The sequence below is a fragment of the Protopterus annectens genome, chromosome 9.part0, assembly GCF_019279795.1.
Source record: "Protopterus annectens isolate FY-2018-M chromosome 9.part0, PAN1.0, whole genome shotgun sequence".
NCBI classification, from domain to species: Eukaryota; Metazoa; Chordata; order Ceratodontiformes; family Protopteridae; genus Protopterus; species Protopterus annectens.
The window spans coordinates 1,064,283,564-1,064,296,457 of NC_056743.1; the positions used below are offsets into that span (position 1 = coordinate 1,064,283,564).

The 12,894-nt window shown below is 40.3% G+C and overlaps 1 protein-coding gene across 6 annotated transcripts in view; it reads left to right on the forward strand.

Moving 5' to 3' along the window:
* TMEM106C (transmembrane protein 106C) overlaps window positions 1–12,894 on the forward strand; it is a 305,831-nt gene that overhangs the window by 243,768 nt on the left and 49,169 nt on the right. For all 6 annotated transcript variants that reach the window (XM_044083879.1, XM_044083875.1, XM_044083878.1 and 3 more), the window contains exon 5: window positions 6,914–7,054. In XM_044083879.1, coding sequence (XP_043939814.1) covers window positions 6,914–7,054 — 141 coding nt within the window. The remainder of the gene's footprint in view (window positions 1–6,913; window positions 7,055–12,894) is intronic.

Genomic DNA, 12,894 nt, shown 5'->3' on the forward strand with positions numbered 1-12,894 from the left:
TTCCTGGTGTCTCTGGATTTGAAGGATGCCTACTTTCATGTTCTTATCTGTTTCCTCTTTTTATAGTATCAGTTTTCTCCTTTAACTGTTAACCTTTTTACAGTTCTGAGAATCTTTGCCAAATGCCTGGCCCTAGTGGTAACCTTCTGTAGACATCTAGGAGGTCAGATTTTTCTTATTTGGATGACCTCCTGATTCATGCCCCCTCTCAGCACCTTCTGCTTCAGAATCTTGAATACACTATGCCTCTTCTCCACGTGTGGGGTTCATTGTAAATCTCAGGGTGTTCTTACTCCTCCTCACAAAAATGTTTTTTTTTTTTTGACTTGCAGGGTTCAGACCTTAACAAAAATGGCTTTGCTTCCTCTTCTCTAGATGCTTTCCTTCACAGTTTATTTTTAGTCTCTTATTCCTCTGTACTGCCCTCAAGAGAATTTCTTCGCATTCTGGTGTTCATGTCATATGTCATTCCTATGATTCCTTTTGCCAGACTTTGCACGAAGTTTCAGTGACATCTCAAAATTGTTTGTCTTCAAAACTGTCATCCTTTGCTTCTTCTCATCTCTCTCTTGCCCATGGTGGAGTCATCATTTTTCTCTGCATCCCAGCCTGTTTTTCTGGGTTCTTGTCCCCACTGAACTTCAGGCACTCTTGGCAGTTCCACCTTTTTTTGGTCTTTCACAGAGTGAGAGAGTTTCTCTTCATAACAATTCTTCTTTTATGCCCACAGTAGTTAATTATCTGACTTTGAATCAAACTTTTCATTTTTCTTCCTTTTTCCCTTCAAATGATAGTGAGAGAGTTCTTCTTAACTTGGATCTACATACACAATTCCTGATATTACATAGATAAGATTAAGGGTATAAGGAAAACTGAGATGCTCTTTATTTCTTTCCATTCTAAAAAACTTAAGTTTGGCTGTTTCTAAACAGATCATCGCCTCCCGGATTTCTAAGACCATCTCCTTTTGCTATTCTTTTCATGGTAAACTGCTTTCTTCTTAGCTCTGTGCTACTTCTGCCAGGGCTGTAGCCTCTTCCCTCTGTTTTTCTGTGTGGCTTTCTCTCTGGCTGAGGACGTCCTTCTTTTTCTTCCCTTTTTTGACGCACAAGTCCTTGCTTCTCCTCTTCGGTCGCTCTGGTTATTCTGGGAAAATTCAGTCCTCAGTTTTGAGGATTAAGTTCTTGTACATCACCTGTGTACTCTGTTTTTGACAAAGGACATACGTCTGATGTACAGCATCTGTAAGGTACTAAGGCTTTGGTATGCTGGCCAGACATTCGGCTATTCCTGATGGGATATCCAATTTGTAAAGAATACTGCAGCAGGAAGAAGGAGGACATGGACTGCTATGGTAAGATCTTACGCAGCTCTACTTTTCCTCGTCTTCATGCTTTCTCACTTTTACTATGCTAGTGCTTTCTTCAACATTTCCATGAAACAGAAATGTTAACATATCCATTCTTTCATCCACAACCCCTTTTTCCCACAAGGGGTCAGGGTGTCACTATAACAGTGACAATCCTCTAGAGCTAAGCTTTACACCATCGCGTGGCTAGTCCTGCCATGGAAATGTTAACATATGTCCTTTACTAACCTTTGTTCCTTGTAAAACATCAAGAATCCTTATATTGCTTAGGTGTGTCATTGAATGTTTCAGCTTAAAAATGAGGTCAATTAAAGGCTATAGCATGACTGTTTTGGCAAATTTTCTGCCCTGAAAGAGCCTTTAGCAAGAATGTCCATACCTGTTTCCTTACTAGTCATATGCTGTTCTTATCATGAAATTCCTACTGTACTAGCCTTATTTAACCATCCCAGCCTCTCTCCCCTCCTTGCTCTACTAAAACTTTGGATAGGAGTATAAGGATATCTCAGCTGTGCCTAGACAGTGTCAAGAATAAGCTGAATTAACTTGAGGTCTGGCTTCACCAACAGAGTCTAAGTGTTGCTGCTTAATCCAAGCCACGGCTCAAGATGGGCACCCTCCTTCCTACTCATTCCCTCCAGTAGAGCTCTTTTGAGTGTGTACCTTTAGCTCCCAGTAGGTGTGGCTTCAGCCTTTATCACCTTACAGTTCTAACAAGTACTAATTGATAGAGGTCATATATCAATAAAATTATATTTGCCATCATGATACTTCAAGATAAAATATTCTGATACCTTGTATGTAGCATGGTTTTGAAATTATTAATGCAACTATCAACAGGCAATATTTGATGCCTAGAGGCGCAGTAGGAGGTAACTGCAGAAACTCCTGGAGACGTCACTAGGCTGTAATGAGTTAAATGAACCCAATGATATGTGCATTTACAGATATAATGGATAAAGTTAGAAATCTGAAGTATTACTATGTTAAATCCACAGTTAATTCAGTGATGTATTCCAGGGAACCTTCTTTCAGCAGTACTGAGTTTAACTGCTTACTTTCCTAGATATTTAATGGAAGGTGTACTGAGCTCTTCATTGCTGAAGCTTTATATCCCATTTCTCATCTTCCATGGCTGTGTTATAAGCATTGCTGAGCAAGCTACAGCTCTGAAACATCATCCATAAGTCCATTTTGGGGTGATTAGAATCTGAAATTTGTCATTTAAGCTAGCTGCACAGCTAATTGTGATACTGATAAGTGTTCCTTACTTCTTACAGCACATCTAACCAGCCCAATCCACAGGTAATCATTCCTTCCAGTATTTTGTTATAACTGATGTAACTACTCTTTGAAAAGAGCTAGTGTAGCTGATCTTTCAGGCAAGTTAGTGATTTGCTGTATAAATGATCCTTGTCTTGTGCTTTTTATGTAATCTTCTAGATGACACAAAACCAGTTATAATAGGTTCATAGGTGTGTAATAGGCTAATGGCCCTAGGGCCTTTACAAGCCTAGCCCATAGAAGTACCCTGGCATTGTGCCACCTGTCGTTAGTTCCCAGTCCCTCTATCAATTAGAGCCACTGGAGTGACCCCCGGGGTGAACTTTCTATTTCACATCCACTCATCAAGAATTCTCTTGAAGAAGGCTAGTGAGGTGCTCTGCTTGACATGTATGGGAAGTCTATTCCAGAGCATGGGCAGTCTCTGGGTTATGAACCTGTCCCCCCAGCACATTCTGTTGATTGTGGTTATGAGGTTGAGGTCTCTGGAGCATGTGATGTGGAGGGATTGGTATTTCTTTAGATGTAGCATTTCTAACAGAGCTGGGTCGGGCATGGCTTTGTAAGTCGAGCAGAGATCACCTTTTAGTAGATGATACGAGACTGAAAATAGCTAGGTTTTTTGAGTCTGTCCATGTAGGACATGTGTTTAAGGCCTAGGATCCACTTTGTGAAGTACTTTTGTGGCCTCTCCAGCTGTTGCATGTGTCTAGTGAGGTACATGCCAAATGGGACATTATACTCTGATTGGTCTAATGAGGAAGTGTAGAGAGAAATGATGACCTCTGTCTTCCTGGATGCAGAACCCTTGGTAATGAGATGTGCCACATACAAGGACTTTCTGGACTGCCACTTTCACAGTGGCAATGTGGTGGTCGAAGGTGAGGTTGCTGTCAACCTGTGTCCCCAGATCTCTTATAACACCTTCAGTGTTCAGTAGGCTCCCATCGATGTGGTAATTAGTGGGAATTGAGTTTTTCTCAAAGGGGATGACGACACATTTTTTGGCATTAAGCTTAAGGTCATGGTTTCGAGACCAGTCATTTGTCTCAATGAGGCCTTTCTGTAGGATGTCTGCATCACTTGGGGAGTTAATAATGGCTCCCAGCTTGCAGCCATCTGTGTATTTTATCAACCAGAGTCCCTCCGTATTGGCCTGGACTTCTGAGAAGTAGATAACAAACAGGAGAGGACCCAGGACAAATCCCCGTGGGACTCCACTCGTGACTGGTTGGCAGTCTGACTTGCAGTCCGCTACTTTCACACTGTGTGTTTGGCAGTCTGACTTGCAGTCTGCTACTTTCACACTGTGTGTTCTATCTGTCAGCCAATTTGCAACCCACCTAACGATATAGGGGTGGATGCCTAGTTTGGTGAGTTTATCAATAATTCCTGAGTGAGGAATGGTATGAAAGGCCGTGGCTAGATCGAGGTAGACTGTATGAACTACCTTACCTTCATTCACCGCTCTGGTGACTGACTCAAAGAAGTCAACCAGGTTGAGCAGGCATGATCTACCTTTCACAAAACCAAATTGCATGGGATCTAGAGTTTCCTATATCGTTGTTAATTAGATCCACGATGATGCACTCCATAGCCTTGCATATCAGACTCATCAGGCTAATGGGGCGATAATTTCCAGGGTCTGTCGTCGCACCTCCTTTATGGAGAGGGTTGACTGTAGCAGTGCGCCATTCGGTCAGGACAAAGCCTGAAATGAGGCTTTGAGTGAACAGAGCACACAGATGTGATGCCAGTTCACTTTGTAATTCATATAAAACAAAGCCAGGGATATTGTTGGGTCCCAATAATCACAGAACTCATTTTCACATTTATAAACATTCTCTTTCTTGAATGGTCTCTTATTTCTGAAACTAAATGGATATCCTTTAAATGGACTGTTAGGAGGCTACAGACCTTTTTTTTATTTCTTGCTGATCTAGTCCACTTGGATTAAAGAGTGGTGCAGTAATCTTATGCTGATGGCTACTTACCTTCTCCCAGTAAAGTACGAAGACTATTTATAAATGAAGTTGAAATCCAGACCCTTTATTGATGATGGTGGATGACTGTTTTTTCTTATAGTAACAATACAGTGAGATGCTGACATATAGATTTAAGATTACTAATGGTGGTGTTTAATACTGGAGGGTGGCTATAATTCTCTGGAGCCTGTCTTGCATTGGATTGGGTGTCCTCCTTTCATCTAATTAGTATGGAAACCATGATTTGCACTTTCAGCCAAGAAAATACAAGCAGGTCTATCCTCAATATGTGTACCCCCAAAATAAGTTATGAAAAGAAAGAAATCCAACAAAATTTTTAGTCCACAACCAAGTGTTACAAAATGTTCACTTGCTATTTGAAATCCCTTTCGGACACCTTTCAAATCAATCATTCTAAGAAAATATTTAAAAATGATTGTATATACAAATCCAAAAAAAACAACAAAAATCAAGTATATTTTTAAGCTCCTGTGTTAGATAAGACACTGTCTTTATGGGGCAAATGACTCTTTCTTTCAATAAAAATTAAAAATAAATTCCAGAAATTCACCTGATCTACAAGTAACATCATAATTGGGAATGTGTCCTGGAACTGTAGTTTAACCATATTGTGGGTGGTCACTGCTGTATCTTAGTTAATCAGTTTGGGTGAGAGTCTTGTTTGCTGGTAAACAGTATTGCTGTGGTGACCTGCATGCACCTTTAACAGGAAATTACTCCAGCCAGTTCCACAGATCATCAGTAGTTATGCTTCATAAGGGTTAAAATACTGTTAATAGTGCAACTGATATTTAGCCCTTGGCCTCTTTAAGCATCAAGTTTAATTTTCGTGATAGTTAATGTGCTTCTAGTAGGGCATTTTTATAACCCCTAAAAGCATGGTAATAACTCTGTCCAAATCTAGAAGTGTAAAGCCACTGTGGTTCAGAAAATCATTAAGGAGTATAGCCAGATAGTTTCTGAGAATTTTTTATTTAATTTCAGACAATTGTTATGCAATGCATTTTTTAAATTTATTAATATTCTTCCCTACATAAAAGTCATTGCAAGACTTGTACTGCATCCAGTAACTTACACTCTCGCAGTTTCCTGGGACTGTATTGCTCGAGAGCTTTCCAGTTCTGGGGCACTGGAAAGGAGTGGAACTACTCATACAGGGGCAGCATCTACGGTCAGGGGGCTGTGTTTATGAGTGACTCTAAATAAATGAGTTGTGTGTTCCCATTTACTTTCAATGAAATCCCAAATACGTTTATCCCTCTTAAAGGTGAAGCTTGGGCCTGCTCAAAGACTCTCCCTAAGCTGCCTACTGTCCTCTATTATGACCCAGTTATTGATGATGGTATCACTGGTATGTTAATAATCTTGGGTGTATGTGAGGGCCATACCTTTTACCTAGCCTCTGTGGTGAGGTCCACAGTGTAGCCCCTAAATCCTCTATCTTGCCTACCCACTGGATCTTATAAAGATGGGTCACTGCTCTGTTTCAAAGGGTGTACAATGCCATTGAGCATCCCCCTTGAGTACCCTCTGTCTAGAAAATCATTGTTCAGGTTAATGAGGTTCTTGGTGAAAGCTTTGAATTCTTTTGAAAGTTTGGCTAATCTCATGCCCTGGAACTTAAATTCATTACATTTGATAATGTGGGGGTGCATGCTGTCAAAGTGTAACAGCGTGTTTATCCTGGTTGGTTTCCTGTAGAGATCAAACTAAACCATGCTACTGTTGATGTATTTTGAGATGATAGCTATCCAAAAAACTAATGGAGGTGGGGTTGTGGTGGGTGGTGAACCCAGGTCAACCTCGTTTGGAGGTGGGGTTGTGGTGGGTGGTGAACCCAGGTCAACCTTGTTTGGAGGTGGGGTTGTGGTGGGTGGTGAACCTGGGTCAACCTCATTTGTGTGATTCATCAGCCACCACAGCCCAACCTCTGTAACTGCACTGTTTCTCTCTCTCTCTCTTTTTAATTAACTCTTGTGCCCAAACTTTAGTTCTTTTTTCTTAACCACTTAGCGTAGTGTTTTATTTAGTGTTGCTGGTATGATATATATTTTACATATTTTACTACTCAATGAATTTTTGCTGTTTATAGGTATAATTATCTCTTGTGTTTACTTGATTTGCTGTGTGTTAAGATGAGATTAAAATGGGTGCTTTGAAAAAATTCATGTACCCAATTATCAAATGAATGAATGAATTGTAAATAAAACTTGTTCTCAAATTCCTTCTTTTTTTTTTTTTCTTTCCTCCTCAGACCACCTTAAATATCAGTAATACAAATTTTTACTCGGTGTTTATACAAAGTGTTTCCTCTGAAGTGTTTTATTTAAATACAGTGATTGGAACACAGAAGATTGAAAATGTATCTGTGATTCAACCCCTGAGTAAGAAGCAGGTAAGTTATTTTTGGACATATGCTATTAAATATACTGTTTCACAGTTTTGTACATCATTCTGTTCACCTAGTCCTTTTAACAGTTTGCTTATGAAATCGCAAAATTATGTACATACAGCATAGTTCAGAGTTTGCCTTCTCAGATTCTTAATATGAATAGCCTACCTCTGCTACTCTTATTTAGCTTATTTGTGGAACAGGTAAGCCCATTGGACATAGCTGTCCATTTTCAAGGCTAACCTGAGAACACTGCCTGGTTAAGTGACTTGCTCAGAATCACACAGTAGGCATGAGGTGGAAGGAATCAAACCTTGTACTCTAGGGACAGAAATCAGTTCAGTGACTGCCAAGCTCTAAAACTAACTGCAGCATCTTCAGAGGAGGGCTGGAGCATTTATCCCACAGCATAGCCTGCTCATGGCCAGTTGCCATCTCTTTTCTGAACTACGAGTCTCCAAGAGCAATTTCTTAATTAAGTCCTTTCATATTGTGTGTGCGTGTGTGTGTGTGTGTGTGTGTGTGTGTGTGTGTGTGTGTGTGTATGTGTGTCTTTTATATATATATATATGGGTCTACTTTCATAGACCGAAGTGCCACTTTACCGACACCCGGAAGACCGAGACGGAACGACCGAACAGGTAGGTTACCGAAAACGCGATATCCCGACGGCTGAGAGACCGACAACGGCAGCGTGTGAGCGCGATACGGTAAGTGTGCGAAAGTGACAGATGTAGTATTGGGGAGCGGACAGGTAAGTGTACGATACTGAGGGATTTTAGGATAGTGTGTGGAAAATGTGAGTGTGCGGTGGTGTCGGACTAAGGGTTCCGTGAGGTAAGTGTGTGGAAGTGACGAGAGCTGTGTAGGGTAGTGTTAAGTGTGTTAGGGTTAGAATGCGGGTGGAGTGAGTGTGCGATAGTGATGGGCTGAATGTTTTAGGGTGTGTTAAGTGAGTTAGGGTTAGGGTGCAGGTAGGGTGAGTGTGCGATAGTGACGGTGTTGGGGTTTAGGGTGTGTTAAGTGAGTTAGGTTAGGTGCAGGTAGGGTGAGTGTGCGATAGTGACGTGTTGAGATTTAGGGTGTGTTAAGTGAGTTAGGGTTAGGTGCGGTTGGGTAAGTGCTGTAGTGTCGGACGTTAGGGTTAGGGTTTAGGTTAAGGTTAGTGGATATGTTGTTGTGTGCAATGTGTATTTGGCGTTTTTTGTGTCGGTGTTTTGGTGTTCGGTATGTTGAGTTGTCGGTGTGGTGTGTTGTCGGTTGTTTGGGGTGGGGAAAATGTGTGTCGGTGATTCGTACGTTCGGTCTATGAAAGTAGACCCATACATATATATATATATATATATATATATATATATATATATATATATATATGTATATATATATATATATATATATATATATGTATATATATATATATATATATATACATATATATACATATATGATCATTGTTGCAGTTGAGTCCATAACTAAATAATGTTTTTCTATGTTCTAGAGGCCTCCATTTATAAAAGGACTTGTAGTGTCAACAGTTCAGCACAAATACATCAGAAACATTGATTTCTAGTGATATGGCTGTCTGTTAAACATCTGACAGTAAAGTCAGCGGCCAGAACTAACCCTTGGAGAACATTGTGAAGCTGTATTCAGCTGCACCTACATAATTAGCGTCATTGTGTTTATGTCTCTGACCATCTTTGTTTGTCTCTGGTATTGCAGCTTGGCTTGCAGCTGAAAACTGTGCTGGTTAATAAGTGTAAAATAAAAGATATAAATCAATAAAAAACGTAAAAGCTAATTATCCAAACCTGCATCCTGTAGATATCCATCAATTCAACCTTAGAGCTCAAGTTGCAATATACCAGTATCACTAGCAGGCTATGTAAAGTAACAGTGTGCGTACCACTAACTGTGGCTACCTAACACAGTATCAGCATAGGGGTCATCTGGTACACAAACAGGAATTTCTCTCATTGCCTTCTCCTTTTCAGATAAGACAAAGTGGTTTCCATTAGGGTGAATAAAGTAGACGGTCCAGATGGGCTGCCTTCCTTGGTCCTCAGAAATCTTGGCATTATGCTGGCACATTTTCCCCAACAGAGGTTTTCAGTAGCTCATTGGCTTCTGCCGAAGTACCTGATGACTGATAGACAACAAGTATGGGATCCTTGTACATTGGATACATGGGAAAAACAATTGAAGAGCTAAATTACAGTTAGCCTAATAGCAATTGCATGTAATGTCAAGGAGGGTATCTTGAGGGAGAATCTACTTGGTTTTCTAGAAAACTGTAATCTTCAGGATGTGACTAATGAGGTCTTATGGCTGAAAGAAGCTGTCAATCATACCTGATGGAGAGTTTCAGTGAGTGTAGTCTACCTGGACAATACCAAAGTCTTTGTACAGTTCTAGACAAGCAACTCCAATGAAAACTGCAAGGGTTGAGACTGGACCAAAACTGAAGAGCTGAAATACATGGTTAAATGGCTGGACAGTGAGGGTTGTGATGAGAGGAACAATGCCATGAATATGGAAAGTGGCTACTGGATTACTGTTGGTGTTTGTCGTGTGTCCAGTACTCTTCAATGTGCTTATCACATTCATATCTGAGGGAAGAGAGGACACAGTCAATCTCTTCACTGATGCTGAGTTAGGTGCCACAGTGACTGACAGGAGAAAGATTCTGAGGAAGGTTTTGAGGCGCCTGACCGAGTAGATAGAAAAGTGGCGGTTTGGGTTCAGTGCAGGCAAATGCATGGTGATGCATCTTGGTCACAACAACCATAGCATGAAGTCCCATTTGGGACAAGTGGAACTGATGGTGCAAGAAAAGGATATGGGGGTACTGACCACATCTGGACATGACCACCTGGAGCAGGATATGGGGGTACTGATCACATCTGGACTTGACCACCTGGAGCAGAGAGAAAGGGTAGTGCCAGCACCCATCAGAATTTTGGGGTGAATCCTGAGACTGATAGACTCCAGAGGCAAAGAAATAATATTTCCATTCTTGTGAGCTCAGTCCAGGCCATAACTTGGACACACTGCATTGTGCATACTTCTGGAAGCTATATAGGCAGAAGAACACCAGGCTGCTGAAGGGAGCTCAAGGGAAAGCCACTAGCTGTGTGATGGAATAACATTTACTTGAACTAGCTGTTTGCCACATTCCAAAAGAGTTTCTCTCAGTGTAAGTGGTTACTTACACTGCAAGCAAGTCTTTGGAATCAGGCCCTGTGTGTTACAGCTTTTGTTCTTCCTTCTGGATAAGCGTTTTAGTAGATCATGCATAATTATTTAGAATGGTAACAGCTGCACTATTATAGTACGAGTGCCCTTTGGTTGTACACATGTGATGGTATACAATTTCATCTGGCGATTGCTTAATTTACTATCTTTTAGTGATTGCCGATGTCCATTAGAGTCTTTGGACTTTTATTTTCAGCTTTTATTCTTGTATATCTTAGTTCATTATTGGATAGTTGTGATGATTTAATTGTGGGATAGAATAACCTTTTAGGTAATACTGTTTGTATTTTAACTGCAAGATTCATTTAGTGTTACATTCTATACTTTTGCAATCTATGCTGTTTAAGTGCAAGTCATTACAGATGGAAGGGATGATGTATACCAGTTCTGTGAAGTTTATCTTTGATTACAAGTATCATAAGTATCACAGGATGGTAGATACAAATGGCTGAAGGCAGTTTATGCCCCTGCAAATACTGTGGAAATCATAGTTGGGATCCCCAACAACACCAATGTTTTATATTAGAGGTGACATGCATGTTAATTTACTTGCTATTTGTTGTGCAGATGTCCCCTTCAACATACTTGAGCACAATATGTAGAGACCACCCATGGCTAGAGATTATACTCCTGATAACCTGGGTCCCCTCTTGTGCCTGCACACGATTGAATGCATGTATGTTTGTCACAGTGATGGCATGTAACGATGTATGTCTGAAACATACTGCAATATTGGTGATAACAGTTTATATGAAAGAAAGAAATGTGGTGACCTAAGACGTTACTGCAATATCTCTGCAAGTAACTTAAGCCCCAAGCAACCTCAACCCCATATCATTTTTAGATGTCACACAAATAAAAAGATCCTGGAATATTTGAATATCTTCTGTCCCCATCTCTAAGTATTTCTAACCTCTTGAGTTGGTATAATTATGTAATGGGTGCAGTGAGACTTGCTTTTTTGCAGAAATCTTTGAGTCAGGCCCATAGCATACAGGGTAAAGCCCTGACTAAAGCCTTAGTGATCAAGTTTGAGTAGTGACTTTGGGGATTGACAGAGCTGAAAGGGTGGCTCTGGCATTTAAAAAGGTAGGAGGGCATCTTTTGGTGATTAAGACATGGGATCTCACCCATTGCAGTTTATGTAAACAAAGTCCTCTTCTTTTCTGCTCTACTCTAGCAGATAATATAATTTTTTAAGAATATACCAATTGTATATAAGCAAGCCCAAGAAGGTTTTGATCCAGTTCTTTAATAGATGTCCCAAGGGATGCTGCAAGGTCAGTGAGCTGAGGTTGTGGGTTGTAGGAGCAAACTTAACAAGAGGATTAATGAAGAACCATCCACATTTGAGGGAAGAATAATAACAACGGTTCTTAAAAGTAAATGGCGGGGGCTTATTGGGAGTGCAGTATGGTTAAAGTATGACGGAGGAGTGTGAAATGGAGGTGAATTATAAAGGCCACCTCCAAAAATTATAAATGAGTTATCCAGTGAAGGAGATGTAGAGATGTGTAAAGGGGACAGTAAAACTGTAGAATAAATAGAGACTGCAGTTCTGGTTACTGTACAAAGTCTCTGCAATACTGTAGTAATATGGCATGAAGAATAGGGTAGATTCATTAGCAGACAGAGATAGAATAGAAACTTTGACACTTAGGCAATCAAAACACTTTTGAAGAGTCAGTTGACAGATCATTGGGATTTTAAAGGTGCTATGTCCAATTACCAAATAGAAAGTTTGCTCTTGAAAATAATGTGGTGGTAATCTTTAAACTGAAGACTGTTAATGGTTAATAGCTGCATGCCAGTTCTGTCAAACATCCTAAGTTATAGTTCCTCAAGTGATCAGGTATTATGGCTTCATTTCTGGAAGATCTCCTAATAGACTATGATAGATCTAGATAGAAGGGAGACGGTACTACACAGCTTCCATTGAATCGTGATGTGGTGGAAGATGTCAGACTGATAGAGCCTGTTAGTGACGTATTGTGGTGTGATCATTATAAAGAAAGGGGAGGGGAATTCAGTACTCATTGTGGTGCATAAGCTAAGAAAGCTAGGTTTTAATAACATAGAGGTATTTTATGTAGCGTATGGATGAGAGAGCGAAAAAAAATTAACATGCACAGTGCATCAGAAATGTTGGCTAGAATTTGCAATGCTAGAATGTGTATATAGAGGAAAAAATACAGCAGGAAGCCCTCTTGGTTTAGTAAAGAAGTATGTGAATATGACATGGTCAGCAGGCTGTTCATATGTTGTTCCAAAACAGAAGTGAAGAAGAGCTGTACGTAAGAAACTTGAAAGTTTTCAGTTTCACATCCCTTTAGCTGTACTTGATTTTAATGAGGAAATGTACGAGTATGCACAAGACCAGAGAAAACGTTAACCGTGTGTTTTGTCTCAAGAAGTACCAGTGAGAATAAGGAAGACTGTTAAAGTGGAAGGCACCCTTCTATTATGAAGAACAACCGTAAATGTTTGGGATATTTCTTCAGAAAACTGTGAATGGCTGGGACTAACAGGCAGTTAAATTATAGGGGGAAGCTGGAATGCTCCACCCATGCGAAAAATATGCTGACAGG